This window comes from Desmodus rotundus, chromosome 2 (assembly GCF_022682495.2).
Source record: "Desmodus rotundus isolate HL8 chromosome 2, HLdesRot8A.1, whole genome shotgun sequence".
NCBI lineage: Eukaryota > Metazoa > Chordata > Mammalia > Chiroptera > Phyllostomidae > Desmodus > Desmodus rotundus.
This window is the reverse complement of record NC_071388.1, coordinates 99524582-99548104: the sequence shown is the minus strand read 5'-3', so window position 1 is coordinate 99548104 and position 23523 is coordinate 99524582. Positions and strand designations below refer to the sequence as shown.

Here is a 23523-nt window from a genome sequence, read left to right as displayed (position 1 = left end):
TATCTACAACCTTTAACTGGTTTCATAGATATGTGAAATAGCTGTGGCCATGCTTTGAGCCAGGGGGAAGGGAGTGGCTTGTACCCAGGAAGTAAATAGGAGGCAACTCCCCCTGGTTACAGTGCCTGCGTGAGAGCTTGGAGATGATTGGCTCTGCACCAAAGGGCCACGCCTACCTGGACTTACTATGGCAACCCAGAAAAGCTGGAAAAATACGGGAATGCTGGCAAGTGTAGCCAATTGTGGGAGGAGTCAGAAATGGGGCTGCCGAGGAAGACTGGCACTGGGATTTAAACCCAGGCACAGCAGCCATGACAAGAATCACCATGTGGCTTTAGCAGGGGAGAACCATGCAGCTTAGGATGCTGGAAAGCAAGATGTAGCAGCGATGCAGAGCTCTCTCTTAGCAGCTCAGAAGAATGCAGGAGAGACATTTCAAGAAGGAAAGAGGTGAAAGGACTCTTGCTGGTGGGCCATGAGAAGGTGCCATGTAGTTTTGGATTAAGAACTGGAGATCCCAGAGAGATAGCTGATGGTGTTGGGAACCTAGGGAGGCCGGCCAGCCGAGCACGAATTACTGGGAAGAGGCAGGGGCTACCTGAGCCATGGACTTCTATTTCTTTTCCTGGATACAGTACCCAAGACTGAGCACAGGGGGGAAGGAAGGACTGTGTGTGTTTGTGGGTGTTTTAAGGGACTTTGGGATTTTAATGAAGACATTAAGTCATTACTCTTAAGTCTGTATAAATTTTGAATAAATAATTCCTTTCCTTTTCACCAGTCTCCAACATGGAGAGCTATAATTCCCTGGCAGTGGGCAAGGCGAACGTAGTACAGGGGACCCCAGGAGACTTGGGATCCACTCAGTAAAACTGTGTGACCCCTTCTCCACTGGCCAATCAGGGAAAATCATGGGAGAACACATGCGCAGTGTATTAAAGTAACACAACTACTTGTACACGCGCAGTAAAAGCCCGCCAAAACTAGCCAGGAAGGATCCGCCCTATAAGAATGGAATCCCTCCAGCCCCGGAGGTCAATCTCTGCTTGAAGTTGGCCTGCTCCCATGTTCTCTGCTATAAACTCTGGGTGTTCAGTTCAATTCTTTGTCCCGATAACCAAGAACCTGGTTACCTGTGCTCACCTGTGACAGGACTAGATGTTTGAATTGGATACAACAGTTCCATATCAAGATGATGATGCTTCAGGGATTCCAGCCTATCCATGCTTTGAAAGGATCAGCTCACAGCCTCTCCATTCTAATCTCAGATCCCATCCCCTTGTCTCCCTTAGACCAGGCAGGGAGAGACTTCCATACCCTATGGAAGCAGGGACTATGTCCCTTGTCAACAGGAAGTAATTACTGATAAAAAAATCAACTCCCTCATAACTCCTAAAAGATTTTAGGAATGGAAGTCTCTGAGTGGGGGGAATGAGACAAGGCAGCAGGAGCAAGAAGCTAGGAAAATGCCTGGGCAAGTGGGATGGGGAAGCTGAGACGGGAAAATAAACAAGGCCAAACAATTCCAGCAATTTATAGCCAGCTGGTGAATCACAAGACCTTATCTCCCCTAACCAAGGACACTTAGGAATAAATGGTTTATATCTCTTTTCCCTAGCCAGAGAAAACAGAACCCAGAACCGCCCTGGCCATAAATCACAGGCCTCACAGGCCTTGAGAAAGAGAAGAAGAATTCTAATGCAAATGGAAAGATAACACGGGAACAAAGGAGCCACCTGGGGAAGAAGATGTAGATTTCTCTTTCAGCTACCCCTCCCAAGAGAAACAGCCAGTTTGTGCTCCCCCTAGGGATTTCCCCCTCCCGAATTCCTATACTTCCCTTATATAAACTTGCTTCTGAAAGCTCTAGGTAAAGTGGATGTTAGGGTTTTAACCTGGCACCTTCTCAGACTGCTGGCCTCTGATATGAATGAAAGAGCAATTACAATCCAATCCCTGTCTCCGCTTTTTGGCGGAGTGGTGACAGGCAGCACAAGCCCTGGACTCGTTTGCCCTCCTATTTCACGTTTGCTGCAGGGATCTGTTGAGCCCTTTTTAGAGACCATGTCCATCATGCCTTGCTGTCAGGAAACCGCCGTTCCTGTCAGTTGTACAATTCGTGGAGAGTTGCATAACTGACCTTGTTTCTGTCTTTGCTTTGGCTCCAGCGACCTGAAAAGCCAAATTGGCAGGCTTGCCTCTGTCAACTAACCCTACGTTAGAGAAGCCAGCGTTTAGTCTAATAACCTCACTGTAGCTTTATTTATTTTTTAGTTCTTACTCTTATTTCTCCCTCCTCCAGTCCCAATCTTCTCCATTACATATGGTGCAAGTTTATTTTGTGACTGTGGTTTAATAACCTAGGCGTGGTGATTTTGAAACTGGAAAAGTCAGCGTTCTGGCTGCCTGTCACTACCAGACCCAATAAGCAGAGACAGGGATTGATCTTTACGGGCGCTTTATTCAGACGGTTGGTGATCTGAGAAGACGGCGGGTTTGTACCCTAACAGACCGTCTTACATTTCCTTTCAAGCCAGCCTTTTTTATAAAGGGGCAAAAGTGTAGGTAAGGGATTTGGGACTCTTAGAAAAGACGTTAATCAGGTAAAAGCTGCATTCCGGCAATTTCCCAAACATCCTTCATCCACTGACGGGTGATTTCCTTGTCCATCTGTGTCCTGGGTCCTGGGAGATTTTCTTTATCTGAGTTCTGGGCTGCCGATTATCTCTCCCTCGAACCAATTGTCAGATACCCCCTTGATTGCTATGGTCTCTCCTGGAGCACAAAGGTCAATCACTTGTGGTCTCCTGGAGTCAGGGTGGGCTGTGCCTGCAGTTCCTGAAACAATAGCTTTTCACATGCACTAGGCTTATTAGCTATTACCTGAAGGTAAAGTTTCCCCACTCTTGAGTTCCCCAATTAATTTAAATCCTTTTTAGAATATCTCAGGGTAGAAAAAGCTAATCAATTCTAGAGGGAAAATCGAAGGTCGTGACTAGGGTTGTGTGGATTATATTTAAACCCAGATGGGTAAGGAATGATAACCAGGGCCAAATAAGGGTTCTGTTTGCAGTTTCCAAACCTGCTTCAGTTGTTCCACAGGTTTATCAATTCTGACCTGCTTCCTGACTCACCTGCAATTGCTGCCCGTGACAGAGATTGACAAGGCTCTGGCTGCTCACAGCTCGCAGGAGTGCCCTGCTTTTGTAAGTTGCTTGTCTCTCTAGAACCCACATGGAACTTGGCATTTCTTTGGTGGTGGAAGACTTGCCTTGGGGTGGGAAACACACAATACAATAAATAGATGATGTAGAACTGTATATTTGAAACCTCTATAAGTTTATTAACCAATGTCACCCTAATAAATTCAATAAATTTAAAAGAAAAAAGATACTTCTATGAAACAGGTATTATAGAGCAAAACTCACTAATTTAGAAAGCAATAGCTGAAGTAAGTTAAACTGATTTGTTCAGATAGCGAAGGGTTTTTCTCCCTCTGATAAGCTTTGCCTCCCAGAAACTTGTATTTTAATGGATGGCCAGATAGTTCTTGAAGACACCGCATATTTGAATTTCAAAGGTATATGGGGGTGGGGGGGAAGCAAGCTCCTCCTAGAAGGATTTGGTTTCATAAAGCCAATTATCTACAAGCCTTTTGAGATGAATAGGGGAGGTTTTGGGAAGGTAAAAGGATTTGATGGGCTTTGAATTGTTTCTGAAACCCTATCTCTGGCTCCATACAGACTTCATTTGTGAAGCAAGGACAGTCATATTTAATACCTCAACAGCTGGGTTGCCACCCAAAATTTGGCAAAGGACTGACAAATCCATCCACCCATTTTTGAAATATCTCTTCCCATGGCTTTTTAAGATGAAAGCTATTTGCAAATGCATCAGAGTAAAATAATGTTTGTCTCTAGATGAGAAGAACTTAAAATGAAGTTCTGGTTATGGATCTGATTATAATGCAATTGAACATTTGGCCCTGGCTGGTGTGGCTCAGTGGATTGAGCGCCGGCCTGTGAACCAAAGGGTCACCTGTTCAATTACCAGTCAGGACACATGCCTGGATTGCCAGCCAGGTCCCCAGTAGGGAGCGTGCAAGAGGCAACCTCACACTGATGTTTCTCTTCCTCTCTTTCTCCCTCCCTTCCCCTCTCTCTAAAAATAAATAAAACCTTAAAAAAAAAAAGAACAATTGCTTAGGCCTGACTAATTTTTACAAGACTTCCAATTGACATCAATTAGTATGGAACTTCTGCTCTAAAGCAATAACATTGATTTTGAGAAAGAAAAAGTAATTACTATTTAATACAATAGACAAATAGTTGAAGAGATTAATTTATTTAAAAAAAATTTTTATTGGTAGTTGCATTTATTAGCAGGAGTCATTAATCGGTAGCCAGCGGAAGGAAGCAGAGCACTTCGTAACGTGCCGCTAAAAGCCAGTCAGTTCATCATCCTTGCTTTTGTCAGTCTGATAACCAGTGAGAGTCAAAGACTGCTGTTGTTGAGGAAGAGGCTTGAATATTTTTATATGAATGTAACTATTATGACCTATTCGTACCTGAAAGATAAAAGAAAGAAAAAGGAAGTTCATTTGCATGGATCTATGACAAGTGAGAATCCATAGACATTTACACAGCCATAAAAAAGAAAGGACTTTTTGTGATTACATGGATGGACCTGGAGATTATTGTGCTAAGTGAAATAAGCAAAGCAGTGATAGACAAAGGGCACAGGATCTCACTTATGTGTGGAATCTAATGAACAATAGAAACTGATGAACAAAATAGAAATAGAGGCACACGTACATGGGACAGACTGACAGCTGTCAGGAGAGGCGGGAAGGAGGGACTGGATGAAAGAAGGCCTTGAAGGGTTTAGTCAAAGAGTGTGTGTGCATGGCACATACACACCCAGCAGTGTGGTGTGGGGGGTGAGGGCAGGGACAAGTGACAAAAGGGGAACATGGGGATATCAGTAATAGTAATAGTGTAAACAATAAAAATAAAGAAAAACAAAAAAAATTATGCATAAAACAAAAGGCTTCATTACAATAAGCTTTTCTGGAACAACATACCTAGACCAGCATTCTTAGACACTTGGTTTTCAAAAACTTATCACCTTATTTTATGAGAGAAAGGGCAGGTTAAAGGTATGGCAAATGACATAGGTCCTAGGTGTACTTTATTTTATATTTTAATATAATTTGGTCACAAATGAGGTGCATTTCATTTTCAAAGAGGTACAGAGGTAAGTGACACTATTTTTGACACTGAAACTGGGACAATTTATTTGCCACATGATTTAAGAAGGGAAAAGAAAAGTAGAATTGTCCTAGAAAATTTGAGATTTGTGGTTCTCATATGTATATCATAATCTATTTTATAAATGCCCACTGGCATATGGACAATAACAAGGGAGGGGTAAATAGGGGAGGGAGGTGGGGAGGACTGGGGTGGTGGGAAGGAGTGGGGGAAAAAGGCAGAAAGCTGTACTTGAACAACAATTTAAAAAATGTTAATGAAAAAAAAAGCCCACTGGTAGGACTGAGCAGGGCCCAGCGGGTGGACAGTCTGGTCTCCCTTCTAAAGTAAGGGATCTTTCTGGGAGGTTATTGCTATGAAGATTGAAATGGTATGAAGATTGAAATGGTAGTTTGGGTAAGAATTTCTACTTTTGATCTTGGTTGAGACAATAAAGTTTTGCTTAGAAGAATATTTAGTGTGTTCTGATGCCCCTTCCTAACCTAATTTTATTTTATTTTTATTTTTTAAAAAGATTTTATTTATTTATTTTTTAAGAGAGGGGAATGGAAGGAGAAAGAGAGGGAAATATCAATGTGTGGTTGCTTCTTGCACACCCTCCACTGGGGACCTGGCCTGCAACCCAGGCATGTGCCCTGACTGGGAATTGAACCAGCGATCGTTTGGTTTGAGGCCAGCACTCAGTCCACTGATCCACACCAGCCAGGGCTGCTAACCTAGTTTTAACAAATGTCATTTATCAAGTGTTTCCTCTGTGTCAGACACTATGATGAGCATTTTATATACGTGATCCTATTTACTTCTTATTATGGGCCTGAAAAATATGGAACAATGATCATTTTATAAAATTGGAGAGATTTTTAAAAATCAGAGAGATTCAGAGAGATTAAGGACAGTAATTTTCCATATATCTCTCAGCTAATAAGGGACAGAGCTAAAATTCAAATTCAGACTTCAACACTTACGTTCCTTTCACTCTATGGCACAGGTGGCAAACACAAGGCCCGTGGGCCAAATCCGGCCCTCTACCTTGTTTTATCCAGCCCGGCACCTTGTTTCTACCTGGCAGCAGTGCTGAGCTCTCACTTAATTGTTCAGGAGTAGTTACATTTATACAGTCCTAAGATTACATTTGACCCTCTGAAGGCAACCTTGAGGCTAACGTGGCCCCCAGTGAAAATGAATTTGACGCCCCTGCTCTATGGTGTAACCTTTCAAAAGCATTCATTCCATGCTTGGAACAGGGCACAAGCCTTTGCATATATCATTAGAACCAGTGGTTATGCATCAGACTCCCTGGCTTCTGCTTTTATAGTTATCTGATTTCTGCTACTTCACCTTCCCAGGGCTCAGTTGTCTGATCAGTAACACAAGAAAAATAATCATACTTATCCAATAGGTTTGTTGAGAGGATTAAATGAGGTAATACACACCCAGCTCTTAAAACAGTGTCTGGTACATTCTCTGAACTCAGGATATGTTTGATTCCTTTGTTCCACACAACACCATGCAAAGGAGGTTATTGTCTGCTTTGTGCGGATACAGCAATGATAGCTCAGAGGAGATGAGGAGCTGCAATCACGCAGGTTTTGACTAGCAGAACAAGTCAAACAAAGGTTCAAACCCAGGACCAACATTTACAATCCTTCCATTTTACCACCTGCCTTTTGATAGGCCCTTGAGAAGGAGCTGAGAGAATCACATCACCACCAAGACCTTCAGTCTAGAGTGGCTCAGAGCAAAGGGATTAACAGCTAGACTGATAGTGTAACAGGGTGCAGCCAAGAGGGGGCCCCAAAATACGGATTTGTAATGAGGTCCAGAACTCAAGGTGTCCAGGAAATATTAGAAAAAAATATGTATAGGATGTCCTCACTCTCACAAGTCTGAGCTGGGGGATGGGACACATAGAGCAGGGCCATTGAGAGCTGTTTTGTACAGCAACAGCTGTGCAGCCAACCTCTGGCATGGTCATTTAACATATCTATAACTTTTAACTGGTTACATAGATATGTTAAATAGCTGTGGCCATGCTTTGAGCCAGGGGGATGGAAGCGACTTCCACCCAAGATGTAACTGGGAGGCAACTCCCCCCACCCAGTTACAGTGACCTGAGCGCTTAGAGATGATTGGCTCCACACCATGGGGCCACATCTTCCCAGACTTACTATGGCAGCCCAGTAAGCTGGCAGAATACAGGGATGCTGGAAGGTGTAACTGACTGCGGGAGGGGTCAGAAATGCGGCTGCAGAGGAAGACTGGCGCTGGGATTTAAACCCAGGCACAGCAGCCACACCAAGAGAGGATCATGCAGCTTTGGCGGAGAAGGGGGGAGCCACGCAGCTTTGGTGGAGTGGGGCCCCACTGCTTGGGAGACAGTCAGGACCATGTGGCTTTAGGTTGCTCCTTTTTGCCACTCGGCTTAGAAAGCAGGAATCTTTGCCTGGAAGAAAAGGGGAGAAAGGACTCTTGCTGGTGGGCCATGAGAAGGTGCCACATGGTTTTGGATTAACTGGAGACTGCAGCAGCAACACAGCTGATGGTGCTGGAACCGAGGGGCTGCCTGAACCACGGACTTCTACTTCTTTTCCTGAGGTAGGTACCCCAGACTGGGCAAAGGGGGGAAGGAAGGACTGTGTGAGTTTGTGGGTATTCTAAAGGACTTTAGTATTTTAATGAAGACATTAAGTCATTACTCTAAGCCTGTATAACTTTTAAATAAATAATTCCTTTCCTTTTCACCAATCTCTGACATTGAGAGACGTCTTTCCTCTGGTGGCAGGCAAAGTGAACCTAGTTCCCTAGTAGGCAAAGGGAACCCCGGGAGAAAAGGGGGAGTCCTTTTGGTAATAGTGTATCACTCACCCCCCCCCCCCCCGGGTATGTTCTTTAACAATAGGAAGTCTGAGGGAACTGGGGTCAGTGGCTATAGTCCAGTAGGAGAAATTTGTAACAGAAGGAAGGAGAAGGTAGGGAAAGAGGGTAGGGGAGAAAAGGAGAGGGAAGAGAACAGACTGTAGTTAAGACTGGGCAGGTGATCTTTAGGGAAGACATTCTCAAGATAGTTTTCTGATGCATTTTTAAAGAAATTTATGAGCTAATCAATATGTGAAAGTTACACACTTAGATTAATTGTAAATTATTAAAGTAATGACCCTAATTTTGATGGAACGCTTGTTATTGAACAAAATCATTTTTTATTTGGAAAGTGTTCTTTTCCAGCTATAAAGAGAGCGGGCTGCTTTCTGAGCACAAGGCAGGCTCTCACACCGCAGGGCCCCACACCCTGCACACGCCCCAGGGCCGGGCACATTTCACAGCTCCAGTTTGGTGGAACTGGGTCCATCAGGTCACATAATTCAGGACTGTGATTTTCTCATGCTGAGGTGGCAAGCACCACTCATTTTATTTTCTTTGTTAAAAACTTTTTAGAAATTTTTTCTATCTTAAATAACTAATTTTTGTTAAAAAGAAATAAGCCTGATAGTGCCCCTTTCAAGGAATTTAGTAAAGATTAAGTAAATGCTTTTGAATATCTGTTGTTATTATTTTTAAAACAAAATTATCATCCTCTCAATACAAAAGGACGAAACTGACTCCCAAATATCTAGAGCTGACTTGTTGAATTGGTTCTCTCTCAGTAAGTACACAAGCTTTTTTCTTCAATTGGGACTGGAGTAATACATCATTTAATTTTTTGACATAGATATAAAATTAGTTTAAAAATATTTTAAATGTTTCATTGCTTTATAATATACCTTCAGTGCTACAAGTTGAATCTATTTGAGTTGCAAAAAAATTTTAAATTACATTAATCAAAATCAAAACGGGCAAAAGAGGTTTAAATTATTTTCCCAGTCAATGATTGAAGTTATTCCTTACATCCACTCATTTAGACATGTAGAACCAATCCTTACATCTACTCATTTAGACATGTAAGAAGCACAATCCTTTGAGGTGAAACAAGCTTCAAGAGAGCTTCTGGTCCAGCCCAGGCCTTCAGGCTCCCACTTCACATGAGAAGTAGCCATAGCCACAATGTAGATATGATCTGAACTTTTATGAAATCTTTTTCTATATAGTTTCTGGAAATTAAGTTAAGAATCAATATAAGAAGGCTTTCTAAATTAACAAGAGAAAAGTGACATAAATATACTGATATCTACTAAATTTGAGAGTTTACTACTTGGGAAGTATGCTAGGTGGGCATCTTGATTTAGGACAAGGTGAAGGAAGAAATTATGTGGTAGAGGTGACAGGGAGCATCACATAAAGTGAGAAATACAGAGTCTTAATGTCAAAGTGGATGTTGAACTCTAACCTTAATGTAGTAATTTATTCCAGCAACCACTTGAGTTTTGTATTCTACAGCTTCAAATTCTTCATAAGTCTCATTTGTTTTTTCTTCAAGCTGTGGTTTAACCTTGAGAGAAAAATAAACAAATTATCAAAAGTATATTGGATTCCTTTTATGAGATGTACACTTGTAGCTCCTCATGTTCTTAAATGATGATAATGAGATCTATGAGCTATTTTCATTTTTCTTTTTTGGTTACCTCTTGCACACCCCCAGCTGGTGACATGGACCACAACCCTGGCATGTGTCCTGACTGGGAATTAAACTGAGGAACTTTTAGTTTGCAGGCTGGCACTCAATCCACTGAGCCACACCCATGAAGGTGTAGTTTCATATTTCAAAGAAAGAAAACACCTATCTTTTTAAAAATGCTTTTATTTCCTTTGATGCATAATTTAGTAGAAATCTATTTTTAATAAATAAAAAAAATTAAGCTTGGGTTAAATACGACTGGATCACATTTGTTTCAGTATACTATAGCTTTTATTAGGTAAAATTTTATTTAGTATTTTGGTGTCTGTAGTCTTCCAAAATGGCTGTACCATTTTGTTTGTTTGCTTGTTTGTTTTCCATCACCATTTATTCTACCTATACCCTCTTGCATATGATTTCACTCGTGCGGGGAATCTATTAACAAACTTAACAAGTAAAACAGAGACAGACTCTGAGAGATCAGGCTGACATGTCTGGAGGGGATGGGCAATGGGTGAGGACTTGGTGGGTAGAAAGAATGAGCAAAAAAGAAAAAATAAGAGAATTTACAGACATGGAAAAAGGGGTGATAATTGCAGGGAGAAATGGGTGGGTGGAAAGACCTATCTTTAATAAGATCACATGGGCTAACTAAAAGGTGAAATTTTGTTGCTTTAGGCTCAGTTTACATTGACTCAATTTGGTAACATGATAATGTGGCAATATGGTAATTCTTTTTTAAATCGTCACCGGAGGATATGTTTTTTGATTTTAGAGAGCGGAAGAGAGGAAGAATGAGAGAGAGAAGGAGAGAGACAGATATTGATGTGAGCGAAAAACATCTATCTGTTGGCTCCTGAACGTACCCTGATAGGGGATCTATCCTACAACCTAGCTATGTGCCCCAACAGGGAATCAAACCCCCAACCTTTTTGGTGTACAGGACGGCACTCCAAGCAACTGAGCCCTCTGGCCAGGGCTATAAGGTAATGTTTTGAGTGGTGAGGCTCTAATAGTTATATGTGTCTTTGACTAATATAAAAAAGGGGCAGGAGGAGAATAATAATTACTGTTCCATTAAAAGATTTGTTTTGAAGCAATTCCTGACTCAAAATTGCAAAAATAGTATTGTATATCTCAAGATCCTTAATTTAATCTCATCTGCAAGTCCCTTTGCCCAGTAAGGTGACATTTTTTACAGGATGCAGAGGTTTAGATGGTCATCATTCTGTCAAACTCGGAGTAATAAGCTTAGATGCCAGAATTCCTGAACCAAGGATGAGAAGGGAGCAAGAGAGTCTCCAATCCAATGTGTGAACTTTGATTGAATCCAAGTTTTCAGTGTAGGTCATTCATTCCTGCTCTCAGCTGGGCCTCATGTGCTATTGTCCACCACAGTTCCTCTCACTGGATTGCTGCTAAGAGTACAGATCGAGCCTTTGCTCTGGGGGAGGACAAGGAGTAGCTTGTCTTGCAGGTAGAGGACAGTGAGAGGGAAGGATCTGGGGGCAGTCTGACTGCTCCTTAGACAGATCACCCATCAATCCTCCGGCGTTAGCCCCATACCTCAGTCTCCTCTCCATCAGTTTCTGGAGTTGCTCGTGCTTGAGGTACTTTGGAATTCTGCGATGAGAACCTGCTTGCGCCTGCCTCAGACATTCCCCTCTGTGGCTCAGGCTGTGTCTAGATGGCTCAGTCAGTTTCCATTGTTTGTCTCTTTTCCATCTTTCACAGTGTTGTCTCTATCTCTGAGGTGGTCTTTGCCTATCTCCTGTTGTCTTTACAGCTGTGTGTCTGTGCCCCTTCCCCCTGATCCTTTTCTATTAAGTAGAGGGAAGAGAAAAATACATGTGTGTGCTTTCATGCATCTCGTTTATTAGGAAGTTGCCTCCCAGCCCTTCACTGAAGCACCTACAGTCCCAGTCAGACCTCCAGCCCTTCCCATCACTGTGCAAATGTTTTCGATCCTTTCCTATTGGCGCCTCCCTTTGGGTGCCACAAGTGTTTTCAAGAATGAAGCCGGAGAACCAAGATGGCGGCGTAGGTAGACACACTGCGCCTCCTCGCACAGCAAGAACTGACAGAAAATCGAACGGCAAGGACGTCTGGCACCAAGGAAATAAAAAATAAACATTCATCCAGACCAGTAGGAGGGGCAGAGACAGGCACCGGGGTGGAGAGGACTCGCGTGGCTGTGGCGGGACTGAGACTGGTGGAGTGTGGGACGAGTGGGGCAGGCAGTCCGACCACTGGCAGACCCTGCGGCCCCACATTGGCACACAGATAAACCGAGAGGGCTGGACTCAGAGTGGCGGAGAATGGGGCAGGCAGAGCGGCAGGTAGCACCCAGCGGCCCCACATTCACGCACAGATAAACCGGACAAATGGCGGGGAGCAAAGCAGACCGAGCAACCCAGGGCTCCAGCTCGAGGAAATAAAGCCTCAAACCTCTGACTGAAAACGCCCGTGGGGGTTGGAGTGGCAGCGGGAGAGACTCCCGGCCTCACGGGAGAGGTCATTGGAGAGACACACAGGGGCCTGGGGCGTGCACAAGCCCACCCACTCGGGAACCAGCACCAGAGGGGCCCAATTTGATTGTGGGTGGCAGAGTGGAGGGTTGAGGTCCGGTGGAGAGTGGAGAGGGCGCCATTGCTCCCTCTCGGTCCCTCCCCCATGCACAGCGTCACAGCGCAGCAACCAGCGTTACCCTGCCCTGGGGAACACCTAAGCCTCCGCCCCTTAAAGTAACAGATGCACCAAGACCAAAAAAAAAAAAAAAACAAAAAGGCCCAAATGACAGAACACTTCAAAGCTCCAGAAAAAATACAACTAAGCAAGGAAGAGATAGCCAACCTATCGGATGCACAGTTCAAAACACTGGTTATCAAGACACTCACAGAATTGGTTGAATTTGTTCAAAAACCAGATGAAAAAATGAAGCCTATGCTAAGACAAACAAAGGAAAATGTACAAGGAACCAATAGTGATGTGAAGGAAACTGGGACTCAAATCAACAGTGTGGACCAGAAGGAAGAAAGAGACATCCAACCAGAAAAGAATGAAGAAACAAGAATTCGGAAAAATGAGGAGAGGCTTAGGAACATCCAGGACACCTTGAAACGTTTCAACATCTGAATTATAGGGGTGCCAGAAGGAGAAGAGGAAGAACAAAAAATTGAAAACTTATTTGAGCCAATAATGAAGGAGAACTTCCCTCATCTGGCAAAGGAAATAGACTTCCAGGAAGTCCAGGAAGCTCAGAGAGTCCCAAAGAAGCTGGACCTAAGGAGGAACACACCAAGGCACATCATAATTACATTACCCAAGATTAAACGCAAGGACCTACATCCAAGATTACTGTATCCAGCAAAGCTATCATTTAGAATGGAAGGGAAGATAAAAGTGCTTCTCAGATAAGGTCAAGTTAAAGAAGTTCAAAAAAAAAAAAAAGAATTTCATCATCACCAAGCCCTTATTATATGAAATGTTAAAGGGAGTTACCTAAGAAAAAGAAGATAAAAAATAGGAACAGTAAAAACAACAGCAAACTCACAGTTATTAACAACCACACCTAAAACAAAAACAAGAGCAAACTAGGCAAACAACTAGAACAGGAACAGAACCATAGAGATGGAGATCACATGGAGGGTTGTCAATAGGGGAGTGGGAGGGGGAGAGAGGGGGAAAGGTACAGAGAATAAGTAGCATAGATGATAGGTGGAAAATAGACAGGGGGAGAGTAAGAATAGTGTAGGAAATGTAGAAGCCAAAGAACTTATAAGTATGACCCATGAACATGAACTATAGGGGGGGAATGTGGGAGGGAGGGGGTGGGCAGGATGGAGTGGAGTAAGGGGGGGGAATGGGACAACTGTAATAGCATAATCAATGAATATATTTAAAAAAAAAAAGAATGAAGCCATTTGCAAGCTAGGCATTCTCAGACTACTTTTGAGGGGCAAACACTTCCTGGACTAACACCTGTTTCTTCCTGTAAACTTCCGAATGATGGGAAGAATTGGATTGCTTTCTTGAGATGGAAAAATGAAGCTCAAAATGGAGGAAGGAAGAAGACAAAGAGTGGGGAAAAAGCCAGAAATGAGAAGAGGGAGGAGAGAGAAGGCAAAGTGGGTAATGGTGGAGGGAGAGGATGAGTGAGGAAAGGGGTTACTGTCCTGCTGCAGCCTCTGTCCTAACCCGCTCCAACCAACACTGGGTACCAGCCCAGTTGGAAAGGGTTGAAAAGGGTTAATCTCTACACAAACCCCAAAATTATCTACTTTACCTCTTACAAATGAGGAACCTGGGCTGTGAGGAAAACATGACTGCTTAAGGCTAATAATTGCTAATTATAGTTGTTTAAAGTTTTGAATTCCTTGCCTGATGACATAAATACCTGAGTTATCTGTTGCAGTTATCTGTCCTCTTTCTGGTTTCCAGTCTTTTGGTCATGTTTTCTCCACAGATCACAAGTGTTTATTTGTATCTGTCCTGTGTAGAGCTGCAACTTTCCACTGTATCTACGCAGTCTGTAAGTCTTGCACGAGAGAGTGCCCTTCAGGGGTCCTGGCTTGTTTCTGTAAGCTCACCGGCACCTGCTAGAGTGCGTGCCCTGATTTCAGTCTCACTGTAGAGTCTTCCCTGGGAACAGGAGGGATTTGGTTGTAGGACCCCCTGCGGATACCCAAATCTGCAGATGCTCAAGTCCCTTATATGAAATGGCGTAGTACGTGTTTGCATATCGCCTGCAGCGTACTTCCTCAGTGTGTTTTCAATACAGGGCTCAGCACATGGCAAATTCAAGTTTTGCTTTTTGGAACTTTCCGGGATTGTTTTCTCCAAACATTTTGATACACGTTTGGTTGAATTTGCAGATATGACACTGGTGGATATGGAGAACCTACTTATTTATTAGCTGTAGCCTTGCTCCCCCTTCTCATAAAACAGATTTGCATTGTTGGAAGCTCTGAACCGAGGTGATAAGATTTAAGCTGAGGAGCAGGAAAAGGGGCAGAGCAGGAAGAAGCTGGTCAGTGAAACCTCAAGTTTCAGAAAGCAGCTTGGTGCTGAACAGCCCCCAGGATGGATGTTCAGAGGGTGAAGGCCAGCTGGGAGTGGTGTTCAGGAGCCTGGTAGAAAACAGCCAGACCTTGGGCTGAGCACAGTTGGGGTTCAATTCCTCAGCTTGTCATGCGTGGTGGTGGCTGAGGCACTGGAGGAAACAGTGTAGGGGAATTGCTTGGGCCCCAGCAGGGGAAGGATGCTACCTGGGAGGAGCACCCGGTGGCATACATGTACCCCAGGGCTGTTCAAGCATTTCTTTCTGCTGCAGAGCATGAATCTCGGCAAATTATTAGTTCTCTGGGATCTGAGGATTCCAGTCACACTGCATGCAACACTCAGGAGTTTTTCTTGTATCTAATATTTCTGCAGAATCATTTAGACTATGCATCATTTAGGAAAGAATAGATGGGAAGGTAGTGGTGGCAACATGGATAGGCCATATTTTGGGAAGTTTTACAGCGTAGTAAGGAAGGAGAGTTTGGGTAGCAGCATGAAGGTACAGTGGGGCTGATGAGAGGTGCCTTGTGGACATTTGCTGTCTGACTATGTTTTGAGGGAAGGGGGAAGCATGGGGTAAGGCACCCGGTACACATGAAGTGATGGCACCTGACATAAGAGAGGAAGGACTGACTTAAGAAAGGAGGACAAGGTCTTAGCTGGGAGGTGGAATGAGATCAGAGGAGGGTACGTAAATTGGGGCGTTCTTACACAGGATGACCACAATCTTCTAAGGGAGGAACTGAGTTGCTGGCTGGAGGGACCGGGGAGATGGGAGGGATTGAGGAACTGAGGAGACATAAGGTCCAGCTTGATCTCTGTGGGGTTTCTAGAAAAGGACCAACAAGCTATGACAAAAAGGATGTTCTGGCAGCTCCATGGTTCTACTGCTGTTATTCACTGGCATGAATCCTAGATTTGTAATGGGTGAGTTTTCTGTGGCTTTGTATCTTCCTTGATCAATTTTTTGTGAACCTGGAGCAGAAGCTGAGGAGGAAGTGGTGGCAGTGGGAGTGATCTCTAAGTGAGGACTGGGATGCCAGAAGCTCAGGGGGTCATGGAAACCAGGGCTGGAGGAGAGTATGGAACCACCCATCATGGGTCCAGGCTGCATGAGTGATATAGTGGGCCTACGTGCGTGATGGCGATGGGAGGGTGAGTGCCTGAAGGACTCCGGGGTGGTTGAGTGGCAGGCTCTCTGGGGCTGGGGCCATGGAGTCATGACTGAGGAGGAGGCTATAGTCAGAGAGTAGAATGAAAATTCGTGGGTGATGAGTGCCATGACATGCTAGGCCCTGAGGTGTGTCCAGAATGGTATGCAGACGGGGTGTTTGTGTGGTGTCCTGGCAGACAAAAGCCACAGTCTGTGTGTGCCAGGAATTCTATGCAGTAATGTGGTTTGACTTGTATGTGTGTTTTATGTGTATGTACCTGTGCATGTGTAATTATAGCTGTTATTTCTAAAAGTAATTATTGAAATAGTATTTCTTTCCTGCCCATAAATATTGTCAGAAATCTCATGCAATATTTTTTCTTTTTTACTTATAATGTAAAATAATGGGAAACAGTAGTGGTCCATAAGCTGTTGCTAGACAAGTCATTCATTTAATCCTTAATTACATATATACAAGGTGGGGCACAAGTAGGTTTATAGCTGTAAGTACCTGAAACATAGAGCTTATGCTTGTATTATTATTTATGTATTAATCATTGCATGTTTCATGTGAACAACTGTAAACCTACATTTGGCCCACCCTGTATTATTGGTTTTTATGGGTGGGGCATGTATGACTCTTCATTCCCTTGTATATATCTCTTATCTCCAATCTATTTTGTAAATTTCCGAGGGGAGGGACTATCTTTACATCTTTTATATCCCTTCTCTGTCTATAGTCATTCACACAGTACTGTGCACATCATCAGCGTCTTCTGACCAGGAGACTAGGCTTGCTTTTTGTGACAACTTCTCTCCCCAAGTGGGAAGAAGGGTATAGCCAAGACACTCGACTGATATCCAGAGAATCTCGGAAGAGGAGGTTTCTTTCATGTGTACTCTGGTCCCAAATACCACTGGCATAGTACATGATTCTGCAATTACCGTCCAGTTTCTGTTGTCTTCAGAATGCGGACACTCTTTCCTTCTATCCTCAGAAATGTTCATCTTCGGAACCCCAACCCCTTTGTTTGATCTTCTTATCTGACCTTATCCAACACCCGTCTTTCATTTTGATCTCAAATTCCTCGAGTATGCAGTTATTATTTTTCGAGATGCTTTCTCCTCTTTATGGAGTGACCTTTCCTTTCCTCTCCCTCCTTCCTAATGGGGTTCTTCCTTCCGTTGGCATTCCACCAGGAAGCTCTCCGACAACATCAGGGACAGCCAATAAAGTTCAGCTCCTCCAAGAACACCTGCATTTTAGTGGGTAATTTCCCTAAATGGATTGGAAACTCCTTGAGGGCAGGCCCATGTCTTACTGTCCTCATGCAACTTCTATGATATTTAGAACAGTGCTAGACACCGAAGACATATTCAAGAATTCATTAATATCTATTACTCATGTTGATTTAAATCTGGGGTCTGCTGCTTGCACAGAGAAGGCAAATTTGCCACACCGTATCTCACCACTGTTTTTCCCTCACCCCACATATTTCTCCAGTTTCCTATCACTGTATGGTAGAAAAGGCAGGTGGTCAAAAGTCTGGAGATAGGCTAGCTTGTTGATTAGGTAGTTATTAACATCTTTGAATCTCAGTTTCTTCATCTGAAAAATGGACATCATGCTTTTCTCCCTGCCCCAGGGGTTAGAAAGATCAAAATGAGAGATTGAAAAGGAGGGCAAAGCTTTTACAGCTGCAAAGTACCTTTCTGGGGTGAGGAAGCTACTAGAAATACCTATGTCTCATTCTCCCTCTCTAAAAGGATTGGAACCTGAGATGCGCGGCAAGAAACATGTGGTTCACAGACAAATGTTATTAACAATGCAAGGCCTTTGGATAGCTTCTTATTTAAAAATCAAACAAACATGTTCTTGCTAACCAAGATAGGCTTTTAAAAATCATTAAAATTAAAATTTTCCACAACCTGTATATTTTAAATCTCTTATTCCTCGTCCCTCTTATAGCTCTGGTCCTTGGAGAGTCTCCAGGGGATTTTCCATGGTTAGAGGTGCTTTCAGGCAAAAATTGGAAGTAAACAATGGTGACGCCTCACCTAGGCATATTTTCTCACTTAGTCTTAACAGCTCTGAGGTCGGCAAGAGGTGTTATCTTCATTTCACAAATGAAACAGAATATTTTGGCAGCACTGTGTTTTTAGAAAGCTCATCTCTCACAGGTCTCTTAGGACATTATGGGTCTCTGATCCTGTAGGCAAGTGAAGTCATGGAGAGCAGCAAGGGCATTACCTGAGAGCTGGTTAGAAATGCAGACTATCAGGCCCATCCCAGACCCACTGAGACAGAATCTGCATTTTGACAAGTCCCCAGGTGACTCATGTGTACATTCAGGTTTGAGAACACTGACCCAGGGATTCAACAAAAACATTAATTATCTTCTTCAGGAAAAACAAAAAACAAAGACAACTCCAAGGTATTTATTCTTTAAAAGAACTCTTTGAAGAGAAATATTTATCACCAAAAAATGGATGGTAGAATTCCAGGCATCTGATGTCTTAGAGAGATTGTGAGGGTCCTACATAGAGAATTCCATCTTTTCCGCTTGCCAAATAGTGTTACAGAATGAAGTTTCAAAGAAAAAGCAAGAAGAAATGCTACAAGAAAATAGGAAACAGGGCCTGAACTGCGGGGCTCATTTGGTTGAGCATATTCCAGCAAACTGAAAGGTCACTGGTTCGATCCCTGCTCAGGGCACATGCCTGGGTTGGGGAGCTCGTGAGAGGTACTCTATCGATGTTACTCACACACATTGGTGTTTCTCTCCCTCTCTTTATGCCCCCTGTCCCCTATCTCTAAAAATAAATAAAATTTTTAAAAAAGAAAATAGAAAATTTTATAAACCTAAAATAGTAATTTATATTTTTCTTTTCATAAAATATGCAATATAATAAATATTATTATATGGGTGATAGCTAACCAAACAACTTTCTAATAAACATTTATTATTCTGTTTTCACTATAATCAATTTTGGAATCACCATGAACTATTCCACATCTATTCTCTACTAGTTTAATCATCTTCTAATACTAAATGGCAAAAACATTGTCTATTTGGTTAAATTTGTAGGAAATTTGTAAGAGGATTGCCTCTACCATGTTCTTCTTAATTCAACTCATTCAAAAAAATTTCCGTGCAGTGCATTTGAAGTCTAGTTTGTCAAATTGTTAACAACCTCAGACTTTAATTCCATGTTGGCTCCACATGGTGAGATTAGATAAGTTTCATTAGAAACTGAGTTAACAATCCTAGAATCATACGTAGTAAAAAGCTTCAGAGATGATCCAATAAAAATTCTTTTCAAATGGGGAAACTGGGGCTGTGAGAGGGGATATGACTTGCTCAAGCTCACTCCCTCAGTTGGGATTATTAGAGGTTTCATCTTTTAAAAGAGGAAAATTCTTTTAGTTGTAAGAAAGCCTGAACAAAACTACACATTTCCCAGTATTCTGGTTTTCATGTTCACCTGCATTTTTAACACAGGGCCAACCCAGGAACTAAAATTTTAGATTAAACCATTCCATGGGGTGCATCAACTCACCTCATCAGCAATATCCTGGATTTCTGGAGTGGCAGGCTTGGCTTCAGTTAAACCTCCAGGTATCATTTTGACTAATTGCTTCTTTGCTGGGCAAGGATACTGGAACTGAAGTGTCAGGTAAGCGTGGTGACTCCTGTCTTTAAAGAGGGTTGTTCAGAGCTCCACCTATAGAATGTTTTATTTTCCTTAAGAGCACAAGGAAAACCAATATGTGTTGAAACAAGTCTTCCTGCTTCCCCAACAGAAGAGCTAACAGGAATTGGGAGGAGCTTGTGGTTGAGACTCAACAAATGGGTTTGCACAAGGAGTCGTGATGTAGCAAGAACCACACTTCCCTGCATTCTCTGACAATGGTTCCATCCTGTTGCACGTGAATTGTGAAATCTAAGGCCACAGCCAGAGTTTCCCAATGTTTCAAAACCTCTTACTATTTTATTTTTTTAAATATTTTATTTATTTATTTTAGAGAGAGGGGAAGGGAAGGAGAAAGAAAGGAAGAGAAACATCAATGTGTGGTTGCCTCTCATGCTCCCCCTACTGGGGACCTGGCCTGCAACCCAGGCATGTGCCCTGACTGGGAATTGAACTGGCGACCCTGGTTTGTGGGCCAGTGTTCAATCCACTAAGCCGTAACAACCAGGGTCCACATTTTATTTTTTAAAGGAATAATTATTAATAATGTCAAGACTGATTGTTTAGAATTTACTCAACTTAAAAAGAAAGTTAAAGGATTTATTTAGAGAACCAGGGCTGGATAATTTTATTTTACATTTATTTACATTTGTAGAACTGTATAAAACAGAGAAAAATACAAAGAATAAAACTACAAACACCTATATTCCTATTATCCAGAATTAAAACTTTTAACATTTTGTGATATTTTGTCATGCTTTCTATATTTTTTATACTTGTTTTTAAGAAATAAAATATTACTCTCCCTACTTGCAGGGAAACTACATTGTGAATTTAGTATCCTTCTAGCCTATTCTTATATTTTGACTTAGTGTGTTAAAAAAATCTAACTAGATCATATACTAAACACACATTCTATATTATGAATTTTCCACATGTTTTTGTCATTCCATGTTGATATGCAGATAGAGCAATCTAATTCATTTGCTTTAGCTTTATTCTATAATAGATTGATCTATCCATCATCTCAAGTCTTTCTATGTAAACTGCTGTATGCTCTTCCATATTCTACATACGTATTCCCTATTGAGGAAGATTTTGGTTGTTTCTGGTTTTTACCCTTATAAACAATATTGCATTCCCCCCTTTTGTACATGCATGAGGGCTTCTGCAGGCAACTTATCTTCTAGCAAAATTATTTTGTATGAATATTTATTTGTATTATTTTATTCAACTTTTGGAATATGTAACATGTACACATGATAAAAATGTTCAAAAGGAACAAAGGATTTTTCCATATAAGGAATTCTTCACGTACTCCAGCCCTCCACCACCTTTCTACTTTCCAGAGACAACCACTGTCACCAGCTTCTTGTGGGCTTCAGAGATATTTTTTACACATATAAATATGTAAATACTTAGCTACACACCTACATATATACAAATGCATATACACTTTTCTTTTGTAAATGGTTCAAATGGTACCCTACTACATAAACTATTATACACTTTGTGTTACCCCTATCCATCTATTTTGGAGATTGTTCTACATTTCTACATAGGTGCTTCATTCATTATAATGTTTGGCAGGTGCTTGATAAATTCTTGGAGGTAAGTGGGTGTCTTGCTGAATAATCTAAGAAGTGCTATGCAGATTGCTGTCCATGGAATGCCTTCGCCCATGTACTGAGAACAGCAAGTGTGGATGACATGGTGCTCACTCAAGAGGTCACTAGTCATTTTAGGACTTTGGCTCATCTCTGGCCCCAGATAATCCTTGACTTCCTGTGAGCTTCCCAAGTCAGGCCCTTTCGTATCTAGGCCTCCAACTTTTTTCAAGGCCATAGCCCGGTTCTCTGTTCACCAACTAGTCAAGGTGATCCTCTGAATCTCCCTGGTGGTCATATGTAGGGTAAACAGCATATCTTCTGTTCCCTTTCTAGAGGCTATGCCCTGTCATTGTCAGGTATTCTCTCTTGATTTGCAATGATTTCTTTTAGAAGCAAAAACTGCCCCAAAGCAAATATCACTTTTGTGTTCGCATTCCTACTATGGCATCCCGATTCCCCTCAAGGTAGTCTGGGTGCCTCTGGCTGACAGAGATAGTCCTAACAAAACAGAATTATCTCTGTGTTAATTATTTAATTACTTAAAACACACAATTAATTAAATGCACATTGACTTTTCATACAGGACTTTTAAGTACCTGTATGATTGCTCTATCACACAGGTGGCAAACACAAGGCCCGCGGGCCAAATCTGGCCCTCCACCTTGTTTTATCCAGCCTGACACCTTGTTTCTACCAGGTGACAGTGCCAAGCACCTTGCCCCTAGTTAAGGAGCCAGCAACCTTTACAGTTCGTAGGCGGACCCTCAATCCACTCAGTCACCTCAGCCAGGGAAAATTTTGTCAAATATGGACTAATACAGAACATTTTTGTATGACATAATTCATTATCTCTTTCTGAGAAGAAATTAGCTTTCCTGATAAAATACTTAAGCAATTTTCTAATGAAATTAAGACTTGTTCTGGGACCATAATTATTTTCTCATAAAATAACTAGTTACTTTATTATAAAAAGCCCAATTAACTTGAACTTCTTGCTTTTCTTATACTGGCTATGGATGTAGTAAATTATTAGTGTTCCAATAAAATGTTTAAAATTATAAAAGTGTAAAATTGTATGTTCAACTCAATTGAATTACAATAACTGCTATCTTAAAATGATTTGTTCTTGTAAACTTCTTTTTTATAAATCATAAAGATTTGGTTATTCCTTTTACACTGTTTGGGTATAAGTTTTATTTTTTAAGTTATGTTTTTGTTTACTGTTTACATTCAATATTATTCTGTATTAGTTTCAGATGTACAGCAAAGTGGTTGGAAAATTATGTACTTCACAGGGTGGGGTCCCCCCACTGCTTCAAGTATCCATCTGGCCCCACACATAGTTATCATGATATTGTTATTGTTATTATTACTATTTGTTTTTCTGTTTTTTCCTTTTCTCTCTTTATCAATGTTACTGGCTATATTCCCTGTGCTGTAATCTACATCTGTGCGACTATTCTGTAACTACCAATTTTTGTTCTGCTTAATCGCTTCCCCTTTTTCTCTCAGCCCTCCAACGCCCACCCCTCTGACAGCTGTATCTATGAATCTGTTTCAATGGGTAAAAGTTTGAAATGCCTGTTTGACAAGCTTTCTATATCAACTTTTGTTTCTCTGTAGTTTTTGATACAAGAAAGAGAACTAGTAGGTGAAGGAAGATCCAAGGCACAGTTTTTCCTGAGATTGTCAGGGGAAAGAGGGGGATGAGAATAATGACATATTAAAAATAAAAATCCATTGTACAACATTGTGAATGTACTTAACATTGGTGAACTGTACAACTAAAAGTGGTTAAAATGATACATTTTATGCATATGTATATATGTTTATTGTGGCAAAAAAAAGTAGTGCTCGCTTTGGCAGCATGTGCACTAAAATTGGAATGACACAGAGAAGATTAGCATGGCCCCTGTGCAAGGATGACATGCAAATTCATGAAGTGCTCCCTATTTTTAAATTAATAAATAACTGTAAAAATCATGGAGGCCCACAGTGGGGAGAGACAGGAAGCAAGGCTGGCAAGCTTTGTAGTTGGGAGGGTGCTGGTGTGATTTGCGCGTGAGGTCATCAAGATCTAGGGCAGAAGCAACTGGCTTTGGCTATGAATATTTCTGTGTTTGGTCATAGCTATAGTGTAGACATCAGCCTGCATTGTAGTTGAGTCCTCCTCCCTAAGTCTCCTGC

At 41.9% G+C, this 23523-nt stretch overlaps 1 protein-coding gene and 1 non-coding gene across 2 annotated transcripts; one reads left to right on the top strand and one right to left on the bottom strand.

The window, feature by feature from the left end:
• Window positions 1-4341: 4341 nt before the first annotated feature.
• Window positions 4342-19805, bottom strand: CSTA (cystatin A). The gene is made up of 3 exons (XM_024577873.4): window positions 19595-19805; window positions 9592-9693; window positions 4342-4567 (listed from the first exon to the last, which is right to left on the bottom strand). The coding sequence occupies exons 1-3, from the start codon at window positions 19658-19660 to the stop codon at window positions 4439-4441; spliced, it is 297 nt and encodes a 98-aa protein (XP_024433641.1). The 5' UTR covers window positions 19661-19805; the 3' UTR covers window positions 4342-4438.
• Window positions 19806-23186: 3381 nt separating this feature from the next.
• On the top strand, window positions 23187-23293 carry LOC112320714 (U6 spliceosomal RNA). The gene has a single exon (XR_002976431.1). It is a non-coding gene; the product is annotated as a U6 spliceosomal RNA (small nuclear RNA).
• Window positions 23294-23523: the final 230 nt, after the last annotated feature.